The 26,442-nt window shown below is 38.1% G+C and overlaps 1 protein-coding gene across 1 annotated transcript in view; it reads right to left on the bottom strand.

The window, feature by feature from the left end:
* DNAH14 (dynein axonemal heavy chain 14) overlaps window positions 1-26,442 on the bottom strand; it is a 379,927-nt gene that overhangs the window by 94,065 nt on the left and 259,420 nt on the right. The window contains exons 55-61 of the mRNA XM_049867924.1: window positions 24,610-24,807; window positions 22,381-22,545; window positions 20,115-20,306; window positions 18,465-18,646; window positions 11,090-11,198; window positions 10,449-10,574; window positions 6,504-6,598 (exon numbers count right to left, since the gene is read on the bottom strand). Of these exons, the coding sequence (XP_049723881.1) occupies window positions 6,504-6,598; window positions 10,449-10,574; window positions 11,090-11,198; window positions 18,465-18,646; window positions 20,115-20,306; window positions 22,381-22,545; window positions 24,610-24,807 (1,067 nt within the window). The remainder of the gene's footprint in view (window positions 1-6,503; window positions 6,599-10,448; window positions 10,575-11,089; window positions 11,199-18,464; window positions 18,647-20,114; window positions 20,307-22,380; window positions 22,546-24,609; window positions 24,808-26,442) is intronic.

Genomic DNA, 26,442 nt, shown 5'->3' with positions numbered 1-26,442 from the left:
AAGTTCCAGGCATAGTCTCTTCCCCCACCACCTGTGCCTTGTGACTTTGTTCCAAAGGACTGGCCCAGCTGGCTCCCTGATATTATCTCCTGACCCTCCCCCTGGCTCTCTGAGCTTCAGCCATCCTGGTCTTTGGTAGTTCCTGAAACCCACCAGGCACATTTCTGCCTTAAGACTTTTATACTTTTCATTTCCTTTGTCTGGAACACTCTTCTAGATGTCTGCTTCACTCAGTTCTCTTCTCCAATGTCACCTCATCAGAGATGCCTCACCCAGCATAGGCAGGGCCTTTGTCTCCTTTACTGCTGTAACCTCAGTGTCTACTACGCGGCCCGGCACATAGTGTGCACTCAATATATTTGCCAAATGAATGGATAAATTAATATATAAGAATGAATGTACATAAGTAAGGTAAAAAAAGGGGGAAAAGGCAAGAATTAACTCGCCTCCACTGTGTATTTGTTTTCACCTTTAGGTGGATTAACTTCAGCATTTTGACATGCTCTGCTCTTTGTTGTAAAAATGTATCTAATTCTTAAAAACGGAACAACAAAAAACAAAACCACCTTTCTGCTATTTTCTCCTCTTATCCCAAGAGATTAAAATATGTTATTAACATCATTGTAGATTTGCTCTGTATTTCCCCATCTTTAACTGCATTATCATTTTCTATAAATCATGGTGCAATTCAAGGAGGTAATAGGTGAATTCCCATTGTTTGTTGAGTTGGAGGGTTCAAGTCACCAATTATCTGACCAAAAGATTTAAATTAGAACCAACAGGTTCAGATATTTGTACCCTAAAGTATTCCGTTTCTTCTAATATTTTCTTCTATCATGTGTCTGTCAATTTGTGGTACTGTGGTGGTTTGAGTGTTGCTGTGATACTGGAAGCTTTGCCACTGGTATTTCAAATACCAGCAGGGTCATCCTTGGAGGACAGGTTTCAGTGGAGCTTCCAGACTAAGATAGACTAGGAAGAAGGACCTGGAAGTCTACTTCTGACAAAATTGGCCAGTGAAAACCTTATGAATAGCAGTGGAACATTGTCTGATACAATGCCAAAAGATGAGCCCCTCAAGTTGAAAGGCACTCAAAATACGACTGGGGAAGAGCTGCCTCCTCAGAGTAGAGTCGACCTTAATGACGTGGATGGAGTCAAGCTTTTGGGACCTTCATTTGCTGATGTGGCATGACTCAAAATGAGAAGAAACAGCTGCCAATATCCATTAATAATCAGAATGTGGAATGTTCAGAATATAATCTAGGAAAATTTGAAGTCCTCAGAAATGAAATGGAACTCAAAGATCAATATCCTAGGCATTAGTGAGCTCAAGCAGACTGGTACTAATCATTCTGAATCAGACAATCATATGGTCTACTATGCCGGGAATGATAAATTGAAGAGGAATGGTGTCGTGTTCATCGTCAAACAGGATATTGCAAGATCTATCCTGAAGTACAATGCTGTCAGTGATAGGATAATAACCATACACCTACAAGGAAGACCAGTTAATATGACCATCATTCAAATTTATGCATCGACCACTAATGCCAAAAATGAGGAGATTGATAATTACTGGTGATTGGAATCCAAAAGTTGGAAACAAAGAAGAAGGACAGGTAGTTGGAAAATGTGGCCTTGGTGATAGAAATGATGTCAGAGATCGCATGATTGAATTTTGCAAGATCAACGACTGACTTCTTCATTGCAAATACCTTTTTCACCAACATAAACAGCAACTATACACGTGGACCTTGCCAGATGGAAAACACAAGAATCAAATTGACTACATCTGTGAAAAGAGATGATGGAAAAGCTCAATATCATCAGTCAAAATAAGGCCAGGGCAGAACAGACCATCAATTGCTTATATGCAAGCTCAAGTTGAAGCTGAAGAGAATTAAACCAAGTTCACAAGAGCCAAAAATACAATCTTGAGTGAGTATATCCCTCCTGAATTTAGAGATCATCTCAAGGATAGATTTGACACATTGAACACTAATGACTGAAGACCAGACAAGTCGTGGAATGACAGCAAGGACATCATACATGAAGAAAGCAAGAGGTCATGCAAAAGACAGGCAAGAAAGAAAAGACCAAAATGGGTGTCAGAAGAAACTCTGAAACTTGCTCTTGAATGTCGAATAGCTGAAGAGAATGGAAGGAATGATGAAATAAAAATGCTGAACAAAAGATATCAAAGGGTGACTTGAGAAGACAAAGCAACATACTATAATGAAATGTCCAAATACCTCAAGTTAGAAAACCAAAAGGGAAGAACGCTCTTGACATTCCTCAAGCTGAAAGAACTGAAGAAAAAATTCAAGCCTTGAGCTGCAATTTTGAAGGATTCTATGGGCAAAATACCGAATGATGCAGGAGGCGTCAGAAGCAGATGGGAAGAATATACAGAGTCCCTGTACCAAAAAAAAAAAAAAAACTGGTCGACGTTCAACCAGTTCAGGAGGTAGCATATGATCAAGAACTGATGGTACTGAAGGAAGAAATCCAAGCTGCACTGAAGGCACTGTAGAAAAACAAGGCTGCAGGAATTGATGGAATACCAATTGAGATGTTTCAACAAACAGATGCATCGCTGGAGATTCTCACTTGTCTATGCCATGAAATTTGGAAGACAGCTATCTGGCCAACCAACTGGAAGAGATCCATATTTGTGCCTATTCCAAAGAAAGGTGATCTAACAGAACGCGGGAATTATAGAATAATATCATTACTATCACATGCAAGTAAAATTTTGCTGAAGATCATTCAAAAGCCGTTGCAGCAGTACATCTACAGGGAACCGCCAGAAATTCAAGCCGATTCAGAAGAGGACGTGGAATGAGGGATATCACTGCTGATGTCAGATGGATCCTGGCTGAAAGCAGGGAATACCAGAAGAATGTTTACCTGTTTTTTATTGACTATGCAAAGGCATTTGACTGTGTGGACCGTAATGAATTATGGAAAACATTGGGAAGAATGGGAATTCCAGAACACTCAGTTGTGCCCATGTGGAACCTGTACATAGACCAAAAAGCAGTAGTTTGAACAGAGCAACAAGCTCTTAACCACTGGTGGTGTAGTGGTTAAGTGATAAGGCTGTTAACCAAGAGGTCGGCAGTTCAAATCCACCAGGTGCTCCTCATAAACTATGGGGCAGTTCTACACTGTCCTATAGGGTTGCTATGAGTCAGAATCCACTCGATGGCAATGGGTTTTGATTTTCATATGTATGGGAAAGCAGACAATGAATAAGGAAGACTGAAGAACAATTGATGCCTTTGAATTATGGTGTTGATGAAGAATTTTGAATATACCATGGACTGCCAGAAGAACAAGCAAATGTGTCTTGGAAGAAGTACAGCCAGGATGCTTCTTAGAAGCGATGATGGGGAGACATCCTCTCATGTAACATGTTATCAGGAGGAACCAGTCCCTAGAGAGGGACATCATGGTTTGGTAAAGTAGAGGGTCAGCAAAAAAGAGGAAGACTCTTGATGAGACGACTGACACAGTGGTTGCAAAAATGGGCTCAAGCATAAGGATTGTGTGGATGGTGCAGGACCGGGCAGTGTTTTGTTCTGTTTTACATAAGGTCACTATGAGTCAGAACTGACTCGATGGTACCTAACAACACAATATATTTTCTTATGAGTTTCTCTTTAATTGCTTCTCCCCTATGCTTTTTTTTTATGCTAGGAAGGTTGGGTTTGAAAAGAGCACAGCAAAGGAAAGCATTTCCCATTGTGACACCTTGTGGTAACGGATAACACTGCAGTCTCAAACATGCATGACTGCATTCCTAACACATTGCTGTCAAGTCAATTCCTGACTTTTTTTTTTTTTTTTTTTTAGTGATCCTATAGGTCTTTTTTTATAGGTCAAGTAGAAAGCTAAAGGATGTCTTTAGAGCTCTTTAATATTAAAAAAAAAAAAACCTGTGGGACAAAATTTTTTTTCTTTGAATATACTCACTGTTGTCGAGTTGATTCTGGCTCATACCGACCCTATAGGTTAGAGTAGAACTGCCCCATAGGGTTTCCAAGGCTGTAAATCTTTAGGGAAGCTGACTGCCACATCTTTCTCCTGCGGAGCAGCTGATGGATTTGAACTGCTGATCTCTGGATCAGCACTGTGCCACCAGGGCTTCTCTACTGAATTCCTAGAGATTCCAAATGCTGTACAGCTCAATTTGGCATAAGCAACAGAGATGTAAACATTATCTTCCCATTTTTGGAACTCAATGTCAAGTGTTTTATTTATTTATTTACTTATTGACTTTTCTCGTCTTTTATATAAGTGAGGTCATACAATATTTGTACTTTTGTGATTGACTTATTTCACTCAGCATAACGTCTTCAGGCTCCATCCATATTGTATGTAGCATGTATCAGAACTTCACTTCTCCTACTGGCTGAGTAGTTTTCCATTGTAAGTCTGTACAACATTTTGTTTATCCATTCATCTGTTGATGGGCATGTAGGTTTTTCCCACCTTTTGGCATTGTGAATAGTGCTGTAATGAACATTGGTATAAAATCTCTGTTTGAGTCTTTCAAGTCTTTTGGGTATATACCTAGGCGTGGAATTGCTGGGTCTTATGATAGTTCGATTTTTAGTTTTTTAGGACTCATCAAACTGTTTTTCACAATAGCTGTACCATTTTGCATTCCCACCAGCAATGGATAAGGGTTCCATTTTCCCCATATCCTCGCCAACATTTGTTACTTGTTTTTGTTTTTATCTTAGCTATCCTAGTGGGGGTGAAATGGTTACCTCATTGTATTTTTGGTTTGCATCTCTCTGATGGCTAACAACGTTGAGCATCTTTTCCTGTGTTTGGTGGCCATCTGAATGTCTTCTTTGGTGAAATGTCTATTTGAGTTCTTTGCCCATTTTATGACTGGGCTGTCTTTTTGTTGTCAAATTGTTGAAGTTTTATATATACTTTGGTTATTAGAGTCTTTAAAAAAAATATTTTATCATGTTTTAGGTGAAAATTTACAGAGCAAATTAGTTTCCCATTCAAATTGTACACAAAGTGTTCCATTACATTGGTTGCAATCCTCATACTGTGTCAACATTCTCCCCGTTTCTTCCCTGGTTTTACTTTCATCTAGTTTTCCTATCCCTTTCTATGTTCTCATCTTTACTTTTGGGCAAATTTTGCCCTTTTGGTCTCGTATAATTTTACTATGGAACATGTTCTTTTTGGGTGTTATTGTTTATTTCATAGGCCTAACTATTGCTTGGCTGGAAGGTGGTTTCCGGGAATGGTTGCAGTTCCAAGTCAGATGGGTAACTTAGGGCCATAGTTTTGGGGTTCTGCCAGTGTCCATCTGGTCAGTAAGTCTGGTCTTTTTTATGAATATGATTTTTTGTTCTAAATTTTTCTCCCGTTCTGTCTCAGATCCTCTATTGTGATCCTGGTCAGAACGGTTAGTAGTAGTAGCTGGGCACCAACTAGTTCTTCTGGTCTCGGGATTGTGTAGGCTGTGGTTCACGTGGTCCCTTAGTCCTTTGGACTAATTGCTCCCTTGAGTCTTTGGTTTTCTTCACTCTCCTTTACTCCGGACAGGAAGAGACAGTTAGTTGTATCTTAAATGGCCACTTGCAAGCTTTTAAAATCCTAGATGCTACTTACCAAAGTAGGATGTAGAATATTGTTTTAATGCACTATGTTATGCCAATTGAAGCAGATGTTCCCTGAGTGTTTATTAACTTCTTCTCAAATATATACTTTCTGAAGATATTCTCCCAGTTGCTAGCTTGTCTTTTTACTTTTTTGTTAAAGTATTTTGATGAACAAAAGTATTTAATTTTTATGAGTTACCACTTATTTAGTTTGTATTTCTCTTTTTGTGCTTTTGTTATTGTATTAGATAATTCATTGTTAAAAGATAGGCCTGACAGTGTTGCCCCTGCATCTTCTAAGAACTTTATGGTTTTAGTTAGCACATTTAGGTCCTTAATCCATCTTGAATTTGTTTTTGTGTACAGTATGAGGCATGGGTCCTTTCATTTTTCTGCATGTTGAAATCCAACTTTTCCAACACCATTTATTGAAGACACTCTTCTTTCACCATCAAACGGACTTAGCAACCTTGCCAAGTATTTTTATAATCACCATGGTTAATAAATTATCTGTCTAGTCTAAGTAATATTGTATTTGGTAAATTCTAAGATATACATTTTTGCATCTCCAAGATTGGGATTCAGTTTATAACCAACCAAAGAAACACGAGCATCATAGTTTAATTGAAAGTATTTTTTAAGGATACACAAAATATTTGTATGCCTTATGCATTACAGTCAATAAAAAAAAATCATAATATTGAGAAGGTATAGTGTTTGCCACACATAATGAAAAACTTAAAGTATCTTAGATTGGTAGAGATGACTTAATCTAGAAATGGAGTATTTTATTTTATTTTACCACGTGTTTATATTTTGCTCTGAGCTTTTCTAACCCAAAATAAACTTAGGTAAATTGCTTACCTTAATTCAGCAACATCGGCTTTGTCCAGAGCATTTAGAGCCACAATTGCCTTCTCGAAAGCTGGCAGTACACTTTTAAGTTCATTGGTAGTTTTCTACAACAAAGACATAAACCCCCAAATACATATAAATGAGTATAGTTGCGTATTTAAAATATTTATATTTTGAACTTGGGAAATGTAATTTGACATTTGTACAATGCTCTTACATTACATATCTTGACTTAGTTATGTGCACAAATGCTTAGGCTGTTGGAAATATGTATCATAGTCCTAAATGCAGTATATTATTCAATCCCTGACGAGAAGTTATCGGTGGAAACCAAAAACACTGAGTGGCTTCCACCTTCTCTATTAGACTCAATGTGACATTGATAATACCCTTTTGAGGTGTCGTCCAGTTAAAGGTGGAATTACTGTTAAGCCATGAAGCCTAAGCTTCAGGGCCCCTCGCTTGCACAGGCCCCTTCCAAGACCCTGAAAGGAACTCTGGTAATGTTTGCAGGGTCATACATTTTTCTTAAACTTGTACAAGCAAGACATTTTAATTGCCATCAGTTAAGACCATTTTCTTTTTACACTTTTACTTACGCTTTCTCATACTTCCAATCATGCCAGGTGGAGCTGGAATGGCTGCAGATATTTTTGGAATCTGGCTAAGGAGTAGAGTTGGGAATTATATTTATGTTGCCCACAGTCACTTCCTGTGTAATTAAGTTATTATAAGCAACTTGGAATAAGACTGACTTCCAGAAATACTCCTATTTGTCCACTGTTCCAACTTTCCTGGTGATGTGACATTAACGTGCAGGGCCAGAAGTCGTATTATAATATGAGCTTGTCCTATAGAGCCCAGTTTCGGAAGTATGTTGGTATGGAGGAGAAACAAAGTTTGCAATGTATAAATCCAGCAACTTGTCTGTGGAAAAGTCTTCCATTTACTGAATGCATAAAGTTGGAAGTATAGGGCTGGATTCTCATTGACACCTACTCAGAATGGAAGTGCAGTCCTTCAAGAATATACTTGATAGTGCAGCATATACTATTATAAACCTACCATACATTTTTTCTTTTTTTGATGATAATTGTGTAAAATACAGTTCATCAGAATACTTGAATTTTTAGATAATAAATACTGCATTTGGAAAGATGTTTTGGAATGTTTTTATGATATAATTTAGAAGTTACAGATTCCTCATATAGACATATGTAAAAGGTACCTTATGGAAGTATCTTTGTCTTTTTATTTATAAATAAATAAATAACCTGATAAAATTTTAAGAAATATGAAACAAAAGTGATTGAATTATAAAATCAATAGAGATTATTCTGATATTGAGAAGCAAATTGTAATAAAAATTTTCAGGTCATACCAAAGGCAGTAATATATGAAGGAAAAAAAGAAATTTAGGATAGAAGTAATAGCTGTCTAATAATCCTTTAATAAATAAATAAGAATGAATCATGATCACACTGGAAAAATTTTAATTTCTTCCTGATTTTGCAAGAAATACTGACGTCAATGATAATAACATAAAAAACCCATAAAAACACCTCTATAATGAGGACACTGATGCAAAACTAGTTAATAAATATCATCAGTTCAAGAAGTATTAAAAATTAATCAGTGCATAAGAAATCTTGAAACACCATATTGCTTATGCCAAATTTGATAGGAACCCTAAAAAGATTCATGGCATTCTCAATAATGTTATGAAGACTGGAAAAAACCTTTCTAAACTATCAATAGTGAAAAACATATTTGATCAGTCACGCTTAAGATTCTATAGGAAAAAATTTCATAAAATTATTGTCATATGAAAACATTTCATTATCATATGAAGAAGTGATCTACGCAGTGAGAACATGTAGGAAAAAAGGATTATACGGGTGTATAAGGCAGTTAACAGTTCGAATTGGCCAGGCGCTCCTTGGAAACTCTATGGGGCAGTTCTACTCTGCCCTATAGGGTCGCTATGAGTCGGAATCGACTCAACAGCCCTGGGTTTCTGGGTTTGGGAAGGCAGTTAATTACTAAGCAATATTACGTTACTTTTCTAGATTTTGTGAAGTTTGTGATAATTGTTAACTTTTTAAAATGTATATTTTGTTTGATTTCTTATTCTAAACAAATATTCACATTCATATCTAATTTTGTATTAGCCATTTTTATGGATTGAATTGTGTCCCCTCCCCCCAAATATGTATTGAAATCCTGGCCATATGTCATTGCAATTTAATCAAGTGATTGAATTAGTGTATTTTTATGCAAACAACACATGCCTTCTACGTTTGTTTGCCAACTGCGCCCTCCCCCCAAGAGGTATTTTTGTAAGCATGCTATGCTAATTTTTTTCACAGCAACATGTAAAAAAAATTGGCATAGCAGTGTTTATGAAAATACCTTGAGGAGGGAGGGAGTAGCTGACAAACAAAACATAGAAGGCACGTGTTATTGTGTAAAAATACAGTAGTTGGCCTTGGGTGGAGCAAATTGTATTCCATAATGTTATCTAACACAATGTATTCAATCAGTTGAGGTATACCAGTGTAGCATGGATCTGATTCTGGCTTGAATTTCTGGCAGTTCCCTGTTGATGTACTGCCGCAGCCTCTTTTGAACGATCTTCAGCAAAATTTTACTTATGTGTGATATTAATGATATTGTTTGACAATTTCTGCATTCGGTTGGATCACCTTTCTTTGGAATAGGCATAAATATGGATCTCTTCCAGTCTGTTGGTCAGGGAGCTGTCTTCCAAATTTCTTGGCATAGACAAGTGAGCACTTCTAGCACTGCATCTGTTTGTTGAAATATCTCAACTGGTATTCCGCCAATTCCTGGAGCCCTGTTTTTCGCCAACGCCTTCAGTACAGTTTGTACTTCTTCCTTCAGTACCACGAATTCCTGATCATATGCTACCTCCTGAAATGGTTGACATCGATCACTTCTTTTTGGTATAGTGACTCTGTGTACTCTTTCCATCTTCTTTTGATGCTTCCTGCATCATTTAATATTTTCCCTGAAAAATCCTTCAATATTGCAACTCGAGGCCATGGGTAACTCTGCTGGTACTTGAATACTGGTGCCCTAGCCCCCAGCATCACGGCAACATGCAAGCTTCCGTGGTGTGACAAACTGACAGGCGTGTGGGGGATTTGAGTCCATAGTTGCAGCTGTTGTGCTAATCCATCTCACACACAGTCTCTCTCACCTTTGTTGGGCATCTCCTTCACCAAACGTGATGTTCTCCTCCAGCAATTGATCTCTCCTTATTACTTTTCCAAAGCAATCGAGTTGGACAATGTTCTGTTGTGATCCATAAGGTTTTCATTGGCTAATTTTTGAAAGTAGATCACTGGACTTTTCTTCCTAGTCTAGAAGCTCCACTGAAACCTGTCCACCATGGGTAATCCTGATGATATTTGAAATACTAGTGGCATAGGCTCTAGCATTATAGCAACTTAAAGCCATCACAGTATCACAAACAGACTGGTGGTGGATACTGGGGGTATGGGCTCATATATTGTTTTTAAATTGATGGACACGCTTGATCAAAAACTTATGCACAGGGAAGACAGGTGAAACCCCACACACCAAGCAGGCAGTTCCTAGGACTGCATTGTTACCCGCAGATGTTCCTCTTGGAGGTCACATGTATTTCTGATATGGCCTGAATGAGTTTCTGTTTATTGTAACTAAGAGTTTGTCTCCTCCTAGGTTCCTCAAGGACAGGGACCAAGCATCTTTGCACTCCCAACTTTCATTTAACAATGTCTTGCCTGTAGTGGGTATTCAGTAAATGTTTGTTGAGATAAAAGTAAAGAGTATCCAAAGCTGGGGCACTGTGTTATATTTAAAAGCAGTCAACCTAAACTTTGGAGGATAGGGAATTTTTCAGCAAAAATCTCCAAATGATTTTTATCGATTGTATTTTAATTTTACCTGAGCATATTCTTCCACAATTCTTACTTCTTCTGCCACAATTTCTTCATCCTGTTTAACAAGCATCTGAACTTTCTCGACGACTTGCGATTCTTTCTGTAATTTTTCCATTAGAATTTCTGTTTCCTAAGGAACCAAACAATTCTTAGAATGAATTTTAAGAGCATGAATTCAAATAGCTCATTTCCTTGTTGTAAATTTTTTTAAAATCAGCCTGAAATATATTTATCGAATAGGCTAATTATGATAAAGACCATAAACATCAAGTAATACAGTTTACATAAAGAATGATGATGAGTAATGATTTTTAGTATACTTGAGAGATTGCAAGTTACCACAGCACATTTCAGATGGATTTAATGAATTAACTAGGAGACCTTTCTGTATCAGTTTCTATAATTAGTTATGTACTATTATCACATTTGATTATTAAAATGTAATAATGTCACTATCTTGCTGTTATTCTTATTGTTTTCCAACTGAGGCTATAAGAGGTTAAGTAATTTCTTCAAGGTTACACAGCTACTCAGTAAAAAAGCTGGAATTCTAACCCATTTTATCAGTTATCAGAGCCTTTGCTTTTAAACACCATTCTATCTTAAACTATGAAATCTTTAAATGAGATTTCGAACTAAGTCTACCTTTGTTTTTTGTTCTATTTGAGGACCAAGAATCAAGAGCTCCTCCTGCATATCTGTAACTAGTGTGGTTGCTTCCAGGATCTTCGATAGGCCCATATGGAAACGATTCCTGAAGAAAAAAGTATTAAGAAGATATAAGATACAACAAAATATTAGCAAATATAATTCAGCAATACATAAAAATAATTATAAACCATGGCTAAATGGGCTTTATCCCAGGGATACAAGGCTGGTTCAGTATTTGAAAATCAATCAATGGAATCTACTACATTAACAGGCTAAGGAAGAACAATCATGTGATCATATCAATTGCTGAAGAAGAAGCATTTGATAAAATTCATCATAAACCACTACAAAGCCAGGATTAGAGGGGGACTTCCTCAAGTTGACAAAGAGCATTTTTACAAAACCTACAGCTAATACCATACTTAATAGTTTGAAAGACTGAATACTTTCTCCATAAGATCAGAAATAAGACAAAAATGTCCACTCTTGGCACTCTTACTCACCATAGTGCTGGAAGTCCTAGCCAGTGCAGTAAGGCAAGAAAAGGAAATAAAAGGCAAACAGATTGGAACATGACATGATAGCTTACATAGAAAATTCCAAGGCATCTTGGAAAAAAAAAAACCTCCTATAACTAATAAGTGAGTCAGCAAAAATCTATTGCATTGCTAAATATAAGCAATGAACGTGTGTCCCCTGAAATTAAAAATACAACACCATCTATAATTACTCAAAAAAGAGAAATACTTAGGTATAAATCTAACAAAACACATATACTACTTACATGCTGGAAGGTGACAAGAGAAATCAAAGATCTAAATAAATGATGGCACATACTGTGATCATGGATTGGAAGGCTGAACATAGTAAAGATGCCAAATCTCCCCAATTTGAAATATAGGTTTAATGCAACCCAATTAAAATTCCAGTAATAAGTTCTTATACATACGGGCAAGTTTATTCTAAAATTTATATGAAAAGGCAAATGAATAGGATAGCTAAAACAATATGGAAAAAGAGGAATGAAGTGGGAGGAATCACTCTACCTAACGGTAACACCTATTATATAGCTATAGTAATCAAGACTGAGTGATAGTGGCAAAGTGACAGACATATAGATCAATGGAACAAAATAGAGAACCCTAAAACAGACCCACACAAATACAGGCAACTAATTTTTGACAAAAGTGTCTCTTAGACTTTTGCCAAATTTAATAGAGGAAAGAAAATCTTTCAATGAATGGTTCTGGAACAATTGGCTATACAAAAATTAACATTGACCTAAATCTCACACCTTATACAAAAATTAACTCAGAGTGAATCATAGATTTAAATGTAAAATTATAACACTTTTAGAAGAAAACATAGAAAATCTTCAGGATCTAGGGCCTGGTGAAGAGTTCTTAGACATAACACCAAAAACACAATCCATAAAAAAAAATTGATAATTTGGGCTTCATCAAAATTAAAAAAAGTTTTGTTCTATGAAAGACTCTGTTAGGAGGATAAAAAGACAACCCACCAACTGGGAGAAAATATTTGCAAACCATATATCTGACAAAGGATACTGTGGTGTAATGAATTACTCAACATGGCCCTTCTAGCCATGGTGTTTGTGACTCACACACAAAGATTTAGTAAGACTGCGCAAATAAGGAGCCTGCGACGGTGGGGTTTATATGCCAGCTTGGCTAGGCCATGATTCCCAGTATCGTATGGTCGCCCTCTATTTTATGTGCTGTGGATCCTGACGTTCACATGTTGATGAGGTAGGACTGATGTAGGGTGTGTCTTGGGTGGCAGCCTTGCAGGAGGGCATGACTCAAGTTCTACCCTTACTCAAGTTATGCCCTTTCCTGGGGTGTGGCCTGCATCTAAGGTATATGTAAGGCTCTTTCTGAATCCCACATTCAGCTTTGATTTGTGATCAGTTGACCTCTGTTTCTTGGAATTCAAGCCAGAGGCCTGCTGTCTGACCTGGCGATTCTGGAATTCGCCAGCCTCTGATTCACCAGCTTCTCCTGCTGTGTAAGCCAGCAGCCTGTTGTCTCAACTGCTGGTTTGGGTTCGTCAGCCCCTGCAGCCAAGTGGGTCCGGAGAATCCTTCATCTGACCCATGGATTTCAGACTTGCCAGACTCCACGACTGTGTGAGCCATTTCCTTTACACAGTTCGTGAGTTCTGTGGGATGTTGCAGCAAATTAGGGAACTCAAAGACAGGAGGAGGAGTACTGAGGGGAGAGGGAGTGGTTGATATTAAAGATGATGGAGTGGTACAGCAGTTTGGAAAAGTTGAACATTTGGGACATCTTTAACCTTTGCCACACAGGAACAAGCTTTGTACTTATCCTTATAAAAGAAATTCTTTGTTTAGATACAAATCAAGAATATGTAAAGAGCTCTCAAAATTCAACAGTAAATAAACTGGACAATTCAGTTAAAAATGTGCAAAAGATATGAAGAGATACTAAAATGGAGAGGATATCTAGATGACAAATAAGCACATTAAAAAATATTCAACATCGTTAACCACTAGGGAAAAGCAAATTGGGACCACAATGAGATATCATTACACACTTAATAATTACAATAAAAAATAGTGACAATACTAAGAATAGTGTCAATACCAAAGCTCACAAGTGGAAAAACTGGAACTGTCATACACTGGGGAGAATATAAAATGGTATTCCACTTTGGTAAACAATTTGTTAGCTTCTTAAAAAACTAAACACATACCTACCATATGACTGGGTACTCACATTCCTGGGATTTATCCTAGAGAAATAAAAATTTACATCTACACAAAAACTTGTACATAAATGTTTATTGTAGCCACACTTGTAATCACTCCAAATTGGCAACAGGCCAAATTCTTTCAATTATTAAATGAACTGTAATACACCCACACCATGGGAATACTACTCATCAGTAAAAAGGAATGAAGTACTGATACATTTAACAGCTTGGATGGACTTCAACGGCACTGTGCTGAGTGAAAAATCCAATCTCATTCCCTTTATGTAAAGGACAAAATTATAGAGATGGAGAATAAGATTAGTGGTTGCCAGGGGTTTGGAATGGTAGGGGCAGGAGTGTGGGTCTGACTAAAAACGGTAGCACAGGGGAGATCTTTGTGGTAATGGAATAGTCTGTCTCTTGACTGTAGTAGTAGTTACAGCAATCTACACATATAAAATAGCATAGAACTATACACACACATTGTACCAACATCAAATTCCTGGTTTTTATATTGTACTATAGTTTTTTTTTTTTTTATAGTTACATAAAATGTGACCAATGGGAGAAACTGAGTGACACTGGACCTTTCTGCACTATTTTTGCAACTTTTGGTGAATCTATTATTATTACACTATGCAAAGGCATTCGACTGTGTAGATCATAACAAATTATGGATAACGTTTCAAAGAATGGGAATTCCAGAGCACTTAATTGTGCTCATGAGGAACCTTTACATAGATCAAGAGGCGGTTGTTCAGACAGAACAAGGGGAAACCGATTGGTTTAAAGTCAGGAAAGATGTGCATCAGGGTTGTACCCTTTGACCAGGCCTATTCAATCTGTATGCTGAACAAATAATCTGAGAAGCTGGACTATATGAAGAAGAACAGGGCATCAGGATTGGAGGAAGACTCATTAACAACCTGCGTTATGCAGATGACACAACCTTGCTTGCTGAAAGTGAAGAAGACTTGAAGCACTTGCTGATGAAGATTAAAGACCACAGCCTTCAGTCTGGATTAAACCTCAACATAAAGAAAAGAAAAATCCTCACAACCGGACCAATAAGCAACATCATGATAAATGGAGAAAAGACTGAAGTTGTCAAAGATTTCATTTTACTTGAATCCACAATCAACAGCCATGGAAGCAGCAGTCAAGAAATCAAGACATATTGCATTGGGCAAATCTGCTGCAAAGGGCCTCTTTTAAGAGTTGAAAATCACAGACGTCACCTTGATTGAGTTCTAAATAAGTCTGTTGTGCTATTCTCTTATGTAATCCTCATGCCCACTGCCCCTTGCTCTAAGACGATGGTACTCTGAGGCGGTGTCCACCAAGTTGATGGCACTTTGGAGTGGTGCCTGCAAGTAGGCTTTGAAAAGGACTGCACACACAAAAGGAAAAATACAGAGAGCAAAGAGAGAGTTTCGTAGAAGCAGGAACTCAGGGCCAGAGGCAACTAGGATAAACACAACCCCCAAGAACTGCCAGAGATATTGGGATGCATAGATAGGGCTCTATTTTATTCACAGCTGTGGGGGCTAGCGGGCTATGGCTTGGTATATCTCCACATAGTTCATGTAGGCAAGGCTTAACCACAGCTGAGCTGAATTTTGGCAGAACAACCTGTGATCTTCCTAAAACATGAGAAGATGGGAGACTTCTGAGTAGCTGCTACAAGGCCATTTCCCACTCACTTCCCTATATTCCTGGGAGGCTATCATGAGACAGTTTTTATTGCCTCCTGGGTTCTGATGAGGCTTTCTGCCTTGCCCCTCTCCTTAGGGTACAGCTGCAGACTCTAAAACTGCTTTGTTGCACCATGGCCTGGGCTCTTTTGCAGTAGGGTGTCCACTATCCATGTTGCAGTCATCTGGCCCCTTTTGTTTTGGTGTCGTCTTGTGGGACAAGGGACATGGGGAGCTGGCACCTTTGGCTACTCTTGCTTTCACTGTTATTTGGTAATAACTTGCCTGAATCTAACAAGGGCTCATTGTTTCTTTACTGGCTCAATCTCTCAGCCTTACCTTGCCAAATTTAGTGCCCGATGTGAGGCTGGTAAGGCCACAATACCTTTTTGGAAAAAAGATGGGACCATGTGGACTAATTTAGGGAATGAGATAAGACTCCCTGTGATCTGGTAGAGCATACTCTTGTCTAGGATCAAGGCAAGCAGGGTAGGAGTAGGGGCTTCCCCACAGTCCTGCTAAGGGATTACGTGGGCAAAAGGACATGGTCACCAGGCAATGATGCTTCCTGGGGTTTCGGACATGGCACTTTCCAAACTGCCAGCTACAGAGTCGAGTAGCAAAGGGAACTCCGGATTACATAGTCCAGGATAGCAGACCTGGCCACTCCTGGAAATAGACTACATAGGTCCCCTACCTTCCTCTTGAGAGTACTACGGGTTTATTACCACCCAGTGAAAAGGAGATGCTTTTTGGGATATGGTGCTGCCATCCCTGCTGCAGAAAAGATATGGGCCACATAATTCCATAACTCTTAAGACTATGTTACATATTTGGATCTCCTGAATGCATCTAATCAGTTAATGGTGCTGTCTTTATAACAAAAAATACCCTTAAGTGTGTAACTATTAGGGACATTCCCTGGACCTTTCATGCCCCATGTCATCCCAAGGAAGTAGGTGCCATTAAGAATATAATGTTGTCTTAAAGGAAACACTGACAGGACAACTGAGGCTCAGTTACTGGTGTAGCCCACACCAAAGACAGGCAGTTTGGGCTTTAAGTGTTATAGTTTCCCCAAAGTACTCCCCATTTAAATAGAATGTTTAATTATGAGTTTGGGGATGGAGAAGAGGCCCAGGCTGGCTGTTAAGAGACCGAAACACGTCATTAGTCCTTCTCACTTTTTCTCCTCACGTGTGTACCCCTAGGAAATTGGGCTACTCGAATTTGTGAGTAGCAAAGAAGAGTTGGGACGTGGGAGACTCTAACCTGGTACTTCTTTTGCCACCTAGCTACACTTGGTGGATATGGGTGGTTATGGATATTGATAATAATGATCATACATACACAGTGACAACCCTTAAGGTGGTCCTGGTATGGCCTGCACATCAGGGGGTAGAAGATGTCCGACAATGGCACAAGGCATATAAGGAAGAAACAGCTGAGTCACCAGGGATGAGTCTAGGTAGATGGTGTGGGAAAGGTATGGGGAAGACTGGAAAAAGTGATTGTGGCAGGGATGGCTAAGAATGGAGGGCAGCAATCCCAGCTGGTGGGGAAGGAACACCTGAGCTTTTGGGAGGTTAGGGTTTGAGGGAGGGACCACTAATCCCATTAGCTTCCCTTAACTCTTGCCTGCAGGACATCTGGCCAGTTAAACCCAGGCTGCCACCATCATCCTCAGTTTAACAAAAATCTTAATCTAAGAATTCTCAGAGATCTCCTAGGAGCTGCTTACTCCAAGTAGCCTTTACTTGAGATAATAAAACAAGATTAGCTTTCTGAACACTAATGTGATTCGTTTTAACCTTATCATGTTAGGCTATCACAACCATATTCTAGTTGTTACTTCAGACTGTAACAGTAGACTATAATTACTGCTCTAAATTTAACTGATAGTATATCTGTCATGCTCCCCCCGACCTTATTATTTACAAAAAGGTAATAAAATTAGACCCTGCCCCCACATTAGCAAAATGCTGCTGTCAAGGTTTCTACTACTTCTTATGTAAACATTAGGCCTGTACTTGCCCACTACACACACAAACCAGTCTAAACTTTCTAGAATGAAAAAAAAAAAAAATTTTTTTTTTTTTTTTGAAAGCTGATGAAAAATTGCATTGCCCTGGGCTTCCTGCTGATCAGTCGAGGCACAGTATGTGTGATTGCCAGCACCCCTTGGTGTACCTGGATTAATGACATTTTTAAACTGGCTTGGCTCCATACAGGGACCCTGCTGTGGTCTATCTTCTGATTGGGCCTGATTACCCCACTCGGAGTCACAGTCATGGTCATGCTCATCCAATATTTCCTAAGACAGATAGAACAGATTTGTTCCAATCCCCTAACAGTACAATTAATTAGGGTATCTGATGGAGGGACCAAAATTTTTAAAAAGAATTCTCAGTTGGATACGTGAAAGGTCAAGGGATGGAGTTGTAGAGGAATAGCTCCACCCTGGTGCCCTGATGACTTTGTGCGTCTCTACATAGGTCCTCTAGGCAAGGTTTAACTAAAGAGGACCTAAGTCTTGGCAGAACGCCCTGTGATCCTCCTAGAACATGACAGCACAGGACACTTGTGAGCAGATGCTAAAGACCATTTCCCATTCACTTCCCTATCTTCCTGGGAGGCTGTCCCGAGGCAGTTTCTCACTGCCTCCCTGGTTCTCATTAGGTATGAGGCTTTCTGTCCCACATCATCCCCTACCCTGTTCTTAAGGTACAGCTTCAGGCTATAAAACTGCTTAGCTGAACCACGGACGGGGCTCTTCGGCAACAGGATGCCCACTTTCTGTAGTGCAGTCATCTGGCCCATTTTATCTGGGTGTCATCCATACGACAGAAACATGCAGAGCCGGCACCTCTGGCACTTTTGTTTTCATTGTCTATGTAAGTAATAAACTACCTGAGTCTTGTCTGATCTCAAAGTCTTACCTTTTCACTTGCATTTCCTTCTCCCGTGACTTCAAAATGTGTGCAAACGTATCCATGAATTGCAAGTAGTTCCTGGGAGTGATATAATAATGCCTTCTAGTCTCTTCAAAGAATTTTGGGCTCAGGTCTGTTATACTTTTGTGGATTTGGACACATGTTGGGGCAAGTTTTTCTTTTAAATTCTGAAAAAAAATTTTTTTTTTAAGAATTAAGAGAAAGCAATCCAAATATACATTAGAAAAGGAGAAAATTGAACATTTTGAGTAACTTGACATAGGTTATCATTTCTGAGATGTGGAGATGTATAGAAAGGTCCTGGATGAAAGGGACCAAGGATATATGAGTTTTAATGGTTGGGATGGTGGTGGGGCAGAAGAGGCAATGATATGGTTAAAGATTAATCGCATGCCATACTCATTCTCCCAGGCTTTACCCTTACTTTCTGCTGCAGCCATGCAAGGATTTAGGGTACCAAGGTCAATGCCCAAGGGTTATCTTTATCTTCCATTTTTCTTTGAAAGCAGGTCATTAGCAGCAAGGTACTCAAGAAAGTTTCCTTGAGTAAAATAAATATGTAAAAAGTAAAAGTAAAGTAGAAAATGTAAGGACTCAAAGGATATACATATAAAGTGGGGAAAACCACAGCAGAAAGAGTATTCCCTTTGCCTAGCTTGGGAGAATTCTGATTTAGACATAACATAGTCCTGGTAACCCACCGCCAATCCACCAAGCCTAGCCTAATAACTTGGTTACTTTTAACCCAGCTGCATTTTCCTCCTGGATTCATCCTGTCTCTGTCCTTCTTGGTCTTTGCTTTCCTTGAACACTTGAACAAGAAAGGATGTGAGCCCCTTCGTAGGTCTTGCACTGTTTCAGGCCTCTGTGCATTTACAACTTCTTTTGTCAACATCTCTTACTCCTTTTTCGTCAGCTGGGGCCTATGGAATCTTCGGTTGAATCACCCTAGAATAGATTCTTACTTACCGCGGCTCATGACCTCTGAGTGAATTTTGTGTGTGGCTTGTGCTCTCATTTTTTTGTAGTTTTGCTGTTGCAGTGAAGTCAGAGCAATTTACAAAGAATATACTGAAGTTTCCAGCATTCTCACCATAAGATCTGGTACCCAAAATGGAAGTTGCTTTTCCTTCATGAAATCTGCTGTCCAGCATGAAGCCAGAATGATGAAGAGACCCAGGCAATGAGGAACCTGGGCATCTTTGAAAAAGGGTGAGTTAGGGGACTAAAGAGATGGGAAGTCACAGAACTGGTAAGTAGTTAAGACAAATCTTGACCTATTTCATAATTTGGCTTGTTGTTGCTAGTTGCTGTTGATTCGATTCTAGACTCACATCAACCCCACGTGTACAGAGTAGAACTGCTCCATAGGGTTTTCAAGGTTGTGATCTTTCGGAAGCAGATGACCAGGCCTGTCTTCCGAAGCACCTCTGGGTGGTTTTGTACTGCCAACCTTTCAGCTAGTAGTTAAGCTCTTAACCATTTGCTCCACCTGGAAATTCCTTTATTTGGCCTAGGGCTGCCTATTTTTTCTCACCAGTGTTCAGTGATGTTCAGAGACATAATACTGTCAGATGCTGTTAATAAATTGATACTTTCAGCTGTATGAGATTTTAAAATAGAGGTTATATTTACCTCTCTGCTTTCCAAATTGACCTTTTCTGTTAAGAAAGAATTGGCTACAACAAGCAGAGCTTCTTCTGGCCACTTTTCATACCAATCGATTGTGCAGGAGCTAATCATAGAAGGATATGCTCTACAAATTTGGCGGGAGTTATGTTCTGTAGGGCTCATGGTCATAAAAATGTGAAGATTTTTATGTATTCTCTGAAAATTAATAAAAATATAAATTGTTAAAATATATTCCACTGCTTTGAAAAAAAAATTATATTGCAACTTCCAAATAAAACTTGCTCTAATTCTTTTCTTAATGAGTAGACCAGAGACTGATCAATTGTGAACTGATTGCCTGACATAAAAGGAGTCCTTCTGAAGGAAACAACCAGTCCCACAGAGTCCTTCTGAGGAAAGCAGCCATGTTCTGCTCCAAGTGACCCCACTCTCTTGACTTCAGCTGGTTGAACTGGTTAGGGGAGGCACTGGACTCAGACCACTCCTTGTATAAACCAACTCTTATGAGGGGGCCTGGTGCTAGAGCTCTGTTCAGTAGAGGACCTTATATCAGATGGTAATAGGTCTGACTTTCCTCTAGAGTATTGTGCATTTATGCCCACAGAAGCTTAAAGTGAGAAAATAGTAGGATGGGTTAGAGCTGAAAGAAATAGAGAAGCAGAGACAGACAATATGGGTAGCGCACCAAAAGAGGTATTAGTAAGCTACAGCTTATTACAGCCAAGGATTACAACTAATCTATAGTAGATCCTAAACAATTTTGCAAGTCCTAAGCTAAGTGCTAGTTTCTATGGAGTATGCCTGGATCCCTTTTCCTGTAAGACCTGGCTGCGCTGCTATTATTCTGGGCTCTTGGCAGGTCTGGGCATGGAGCACGGATTACTCCCTTCTTATTTCCATATATCCTTTTATAATAGACCCACATTATTAAAAGTAGCCTCAGTGAGTCAGTGTTCCTTTTAATTCAAAGAGTCTAATTTGTACAAAGTGATAATATCTTTGAGTGTCAGGCAACCTATTTTGCTAAAATAATTATGGGAAAGCTGAAAGAAGACTACAGTAAGATTTCATCTTTTTTTCCTCCGGTCTTTAAAAATTTTTTATAAAAGCAATACTGTTCATCTGAAAATGCATACAATACAGCGGTGTTTAAAGTAAAAATGAAAGTATCTCTCTTTGCTTTACCTATCACCAAACTCCTACCTGGGAATATCCAGTGTTTTTATTGCTATTGTAAGACACTTCAAATCATTTTTGGAGATATGGTATACATTATATATAAATAATAAAATAAATAATTAAAACGGATTTTTAGTTGGGATTCTTGATTTAATTTTTATTTCTGGAATGTACTATCCTTCGCACTCCAAATAAAATTTTCTTTGTCCTTCCTTACCATTTAAAATATATCAGATAAACCAACTATGTAACACAAGGCACTAGAATGCCATAAACTCTCAGGATAACTGTTATCCTTCTTCATAACATGGCATTCTAAAATATAACACAATCCAACCCATTCATATCACATTCTTCTCTCTCAACTGGGGATTTCATTTCTGGAAGTTTTTATATCTTCTTGTGCCAGATTACTAAGTATCTGTTGAAGAATAGAGGGTGGCCCAGTTCAATCCTCAAATGACCCAATGTTAGTCAAAAATTGGCACCTAAAATAAGTTGACTAGTGGCAGCCTCCCAGTGAACATTTTGGTTGGAGCAATCATGTTCACTAAGCCATTTACTCAACCATCATGTCTGAAAGACAAAGAAAGACTAGTTCATTGGTCTAGTCTATGTCTCTCATCAAATCAGTTCTTTTGCAGTTACTCTGCTGCTGAGTTCATTCTGAATATTTTCTGCTGTATCTTTCTGTATTTATCACTTCCTGATCAATTCTAGGGGTACTAAAAGAGATGAAAGAATTCTTATTTGTTGCCTTTCTTGGTTGAAATGAAAACCTCATTAGCTAGGAAGAGGTCTCAGTGTAAGAAATAATGTTGGGATGTTATTTCTCATTTCATTGCCTCCAGCTGTTTTTTTTTTTTTTTTTTTTAAAGCCATTGATGTCTGGTCCAGTTCAGATCCTTGTTAATCTTTGTATGTCTGTGTGTAGGGGTGGTGATTTTTGTAGTCTTACGAACTCATTTGAAGACCTAAAGAAATGATATCCATTTTTAGTCTCCAACTTGAAAATCATGTACAGAATTATTAGTGTAATCACTTTTAATTTAACGTCACAACTTAATAAAGTCGATCTACAAAAAAGTACCTTTTGGAAGAACGAAAGTAAAGATTCCCTATCATTATCCATATAACCAACTTGTTCAGCAAGAGGTCTAATCCTTTGTGCAATAGAGTCCAGCTCCTCATTTTCAAACAAGTCAGGTATTTTTCCTGAATTGAAAATGGAGTTCAAATCTTCCAAAAATGTCTCCTTGGGTGAAACATGTATTTAGTCAGGAAAAAAAAAAAAAAAAGAAAATTTGAAGGAGTAAATTATTCATAAATTCTACTCTAAACACACCAAATTGAAAAAGAAATAGGGATAAAGGGGAACGGAGACTAATTTTTTAAAATGCTAACATTTTCTTAAATCAAAACAAGCAAAAAATATTTTTCTCAATCAAAATCAGCTTTGTTCAAATATTAGACAATATCTACTTAGTATGCGGTATGCCAAACGCTGTGCTAGGCACTGGGCAAGAGGTATGCATAGGTGGGTACAATAATGAACTGGGCAGAGAAGTCCTCTTGTTTTCAAGCAGCTCATAGAAGTCCTCAACGCACTACTTTTGTGTTTGTATAGTAAACAAAGTAGAAATAACATGGCTGAAGGAGTATTTTAATTTAACCAAGCTCATCTCCATAAAAGGTTCCAGTGCCAATGGGAAATGACAGCGGAGCAGTAAAACAAACTTTACCAGAGGAGTTATTAAAAAGTATGAGCCTTTTGCTTTTGAGAGTAAATCCAAGCTTTCTTTAAAAAAAAAAAAAAAAAAGCAGCAGTAGCATTCTCTACTCCTCAGGACATTCCTCAGATGCTGAGAGGTTCATGGTATTTTAGGCCATGATGAAGGGCAGAGAGCTGCTGGGCAGTCTCCAGTAGAGGTCAACAGAGGTGACATGGACTAGCTGACTTCCTGTTTCATCCACGACATGACGGAACTGCAAGGCTTACCAAATACTATGATTACGTCTCACTCTTTTTGATTCACATGGAAAAGACTGACATGACCAGAAGAAACCTGGAAAGTGTGGAAGGTAGATCCAATGATGTTCTAAATAACACGGGAGTCAAGGAGCCACATTCAACTGGGCTTTGACCTGATTAGTAATGGTTTTCCAAAAAGTGATTGATTAAATTAGGACAACGAGCTCTTTGCGTAGAAGAAACTATCTTCCAAAATCTGGAAGGAATGCCTCTGACAGAAACCTCAGCCTGATCTATACAGCAGGATATTTAAGTCTGGGGAGGGAGAGTATAGAGATAAAGCAGAAAAGCTGGGTATAATGGAGCACAGCAGCTATGACATGGTGCTTGGATTTACTCTCAAAACCTGATAATGGAAAAAAAAAAAAAACATAACTCTAGGCAGAGAGGATCAGTATTAGGAGAAAAAACCAGATAAGAGTTAGAAATGATGCTCATACATGTTTATAAACATTTGTAGATCATGGATAATAAACAATGTTCCCTTGAAATTTTGCCACAAAGAAATAAATGCAATCCAAGATAATGGTTTTTTAAATTATGTTTTGCCTGTGGAAGGCTATAGCTTTTACAAAATAACCAAAAAACCCAAATAAACCAAACCTGTTGCCGTCGAGTTGATTCCAACTCATAGCGACCCTATAGAACAGAGTAGAACTGCCCCATACGGCTTCCAAGGAGCGCCTGGTGGATTCAAACTGCCGACCTTTTGGTTAGCAGCCGTAGCTCTTAACCACTATGCTACCAGGTTTTCCTACAGATCTAATAAAAAAGATGAGCGATTAACATTTTTGCTTATGTGGTTAAAGAAAGTATATCCTGCAAGGGAAGTCCTAACCCTGATGGTGACATTAGAAGAGAAGGATAAAGGAGAGAAACAGAAGGCTCCGCGCTGTGAGAGCACACTGTAGATTACGTGGTCAGATAGTGGATACAGAGGATAGTTTAAAAAAATACACATCACAAAACAAGTTCAGATATAAGATGGATTATTTTAGCTACCTAGATAAATTATTTCCATTTCATTAACTACAAAGAAAATTATGAAGCCATGAAAAATGCTTCTGTTGTAATGCTATGTAAAACTATCTTTAGCATGATTACAAATATATAAACTCTGGGGATCAGGGCTGGATGAGGACAGAGAATAATGAAAAGAATTGATATACTAGGTTAATAGGACTATAGAGAAATATTTTCTTACTAATTTCCTTTTCAAAACTTATTTTATTTTGGGCTACTCAAACATCAAACTTGAGCAAATAATAAAGACAAAAAAGTGCTTACTTGATCCAGATTTAAATGAGCAACCATCAAAACAGTGGGGTTTCCTTCTAATCCTGTCTGAGTGAACACTTTTTTAAAGTCTTCTTTGAATTCTAGGTAGGCATAATTGTGAGATACAGGCACTTGGTACAGTTTGTATTCTGTCAAATAACAGGCCAAAGTTGTACAAGTTTCTTTTCCACATCCATCTATTCCAATCTTTGGGGGGAAAACAATCAATGTATGATTCTATATATATTCTGGAAATCTTTCAATGTATAATTTTCTAATTATTTGTGTTAGAAATTTAGATAGTAAAAATACCTCAGGACTATTTTTATAATCATGTTGGGAGGTATATTAGATACAATTTAAGTAGTTTATCAATTTCATAAGGCACATTCAATGTTTTCACATTTTCTTTTCATAGTCCCTTGAAATAGAGGAGATAACTTCACAGGAAAGATAACATAATCTAGAAAAATAACATAACCTATGGCTGTCAAGTCGATTCCGACTCATAGCGACCCTATAGGACAGAGTAGAACTGCCCCATAGAGTTTCCAAGGAGCACCTGGTAGATCTGAACTGCCAACCTTTTGGTTAGCAGCTGTAGCACTTAACCACCATGCCACCAGTGTTTCCAGAAAAATAATACAGGTCTCTAAATTATCATTATGTCACTGTTGATACTTGATTCTTCATTTATAAGACATTAGGTCTTCTATGTACTTTGAGTAACAAGCACTGAATACATACTCCTTGGTAATGATGGCAAACTATTGCCTTTTAAACCACTTAACTGAGGTATAATATACGGGCCATATCTGTTTTAAGTGTACAATTCAATGATTGTCAGTAAATTTACAGAGTTATGCAACCATCACCACAATTCATTTTTACAACATTTCTATTATTCCCAAAAAAGATCCCTCATGCCCATTTGAAGTCAATCCCCAACCCCTCCCTCAGCTCTTTGCTTTTTTTAGACATTTCATATAAATGGAATTATATGATATGAAGTCTTTTGTGTCTGATTTAGCATGATGTTATCGAGGTTCCTCCATGTTGTAGTGTGTACCATCAGTTTGTTCCTTTTTATCGTCGAATATTATCCTATTGTATGCACATACCACATTTTGTCACTCATTTGCCCACTAATGGGCATTTGGATTATTTCCACATTTTGGCTGTTAAGAATAATGCTGATATGAACATTCATGTCCTTCAGTGCATATTTGTTTTTCTCTTGCTAACATAGGAGTAGAATCACTCAGTTACATGGTGAATCTATGTTAAAGTCTGTAAGAAATGGCCAAATTGTTTCCAAAGTAGTTTTACCGTTCTACATTCCCACCAGCAATATGTAAGAGTTCCTGTTTATCTCATCTTTATCAACAATTGCTATCGACCATTGTCTTTTTGTTTCTTTTTTTAAAATTATAACTATTGAAGTGGGTGTGTAGGGATATCTTACTATGGTTTCAATTTGCATTTCTCTAATGACTAATTCTGTTGAGCATATTTTCATGGGTTAATTAGCCATTTATGTATCTTCTTTGGTGAAATATTCAAATATTTTGCCCATTTAAAAGGACAGATTATTTTTAAGAGCAGTTTTATGTTTACAGAAAAATTGTGCAGAAAGTACAGGATTCCTCTACATCTTGTGATGGTTAATTTTATGTGTCAGCTTGGCTAGGCTATGATGCCTATTGTTTGGTCAAACAGTAATCTAGATGCTGTTGTGAAGTAGTTAAATCAGTTAGCCTTCAGTAAAGCAGATTACCTGCCATAACGTGTGTGGGCCTTTAGAGTAAAAAAGGAGTTTTCCTGAGGGTATATTATGCCTCC

Source organism: Elephas maximus, chromosome 24 (genome assembly GCF_024166365.1).
Source record: "Elephas maximus indicus isolate mEleMax1 chromosome 24, mEleMax1 primary haplotype, whole genome shotgun sequence".
In the NCBI taxonomy this organism is placed as follows: domain Eukaryota; kingdom Metazoa; phylum Chordata; class Mammalia; order Proboscidea; family Elephantidae; genus Elephas; species Elephas maximus.
This window is presented reverse-complemented; position numbering and strand designations above follow the sequence as displayed.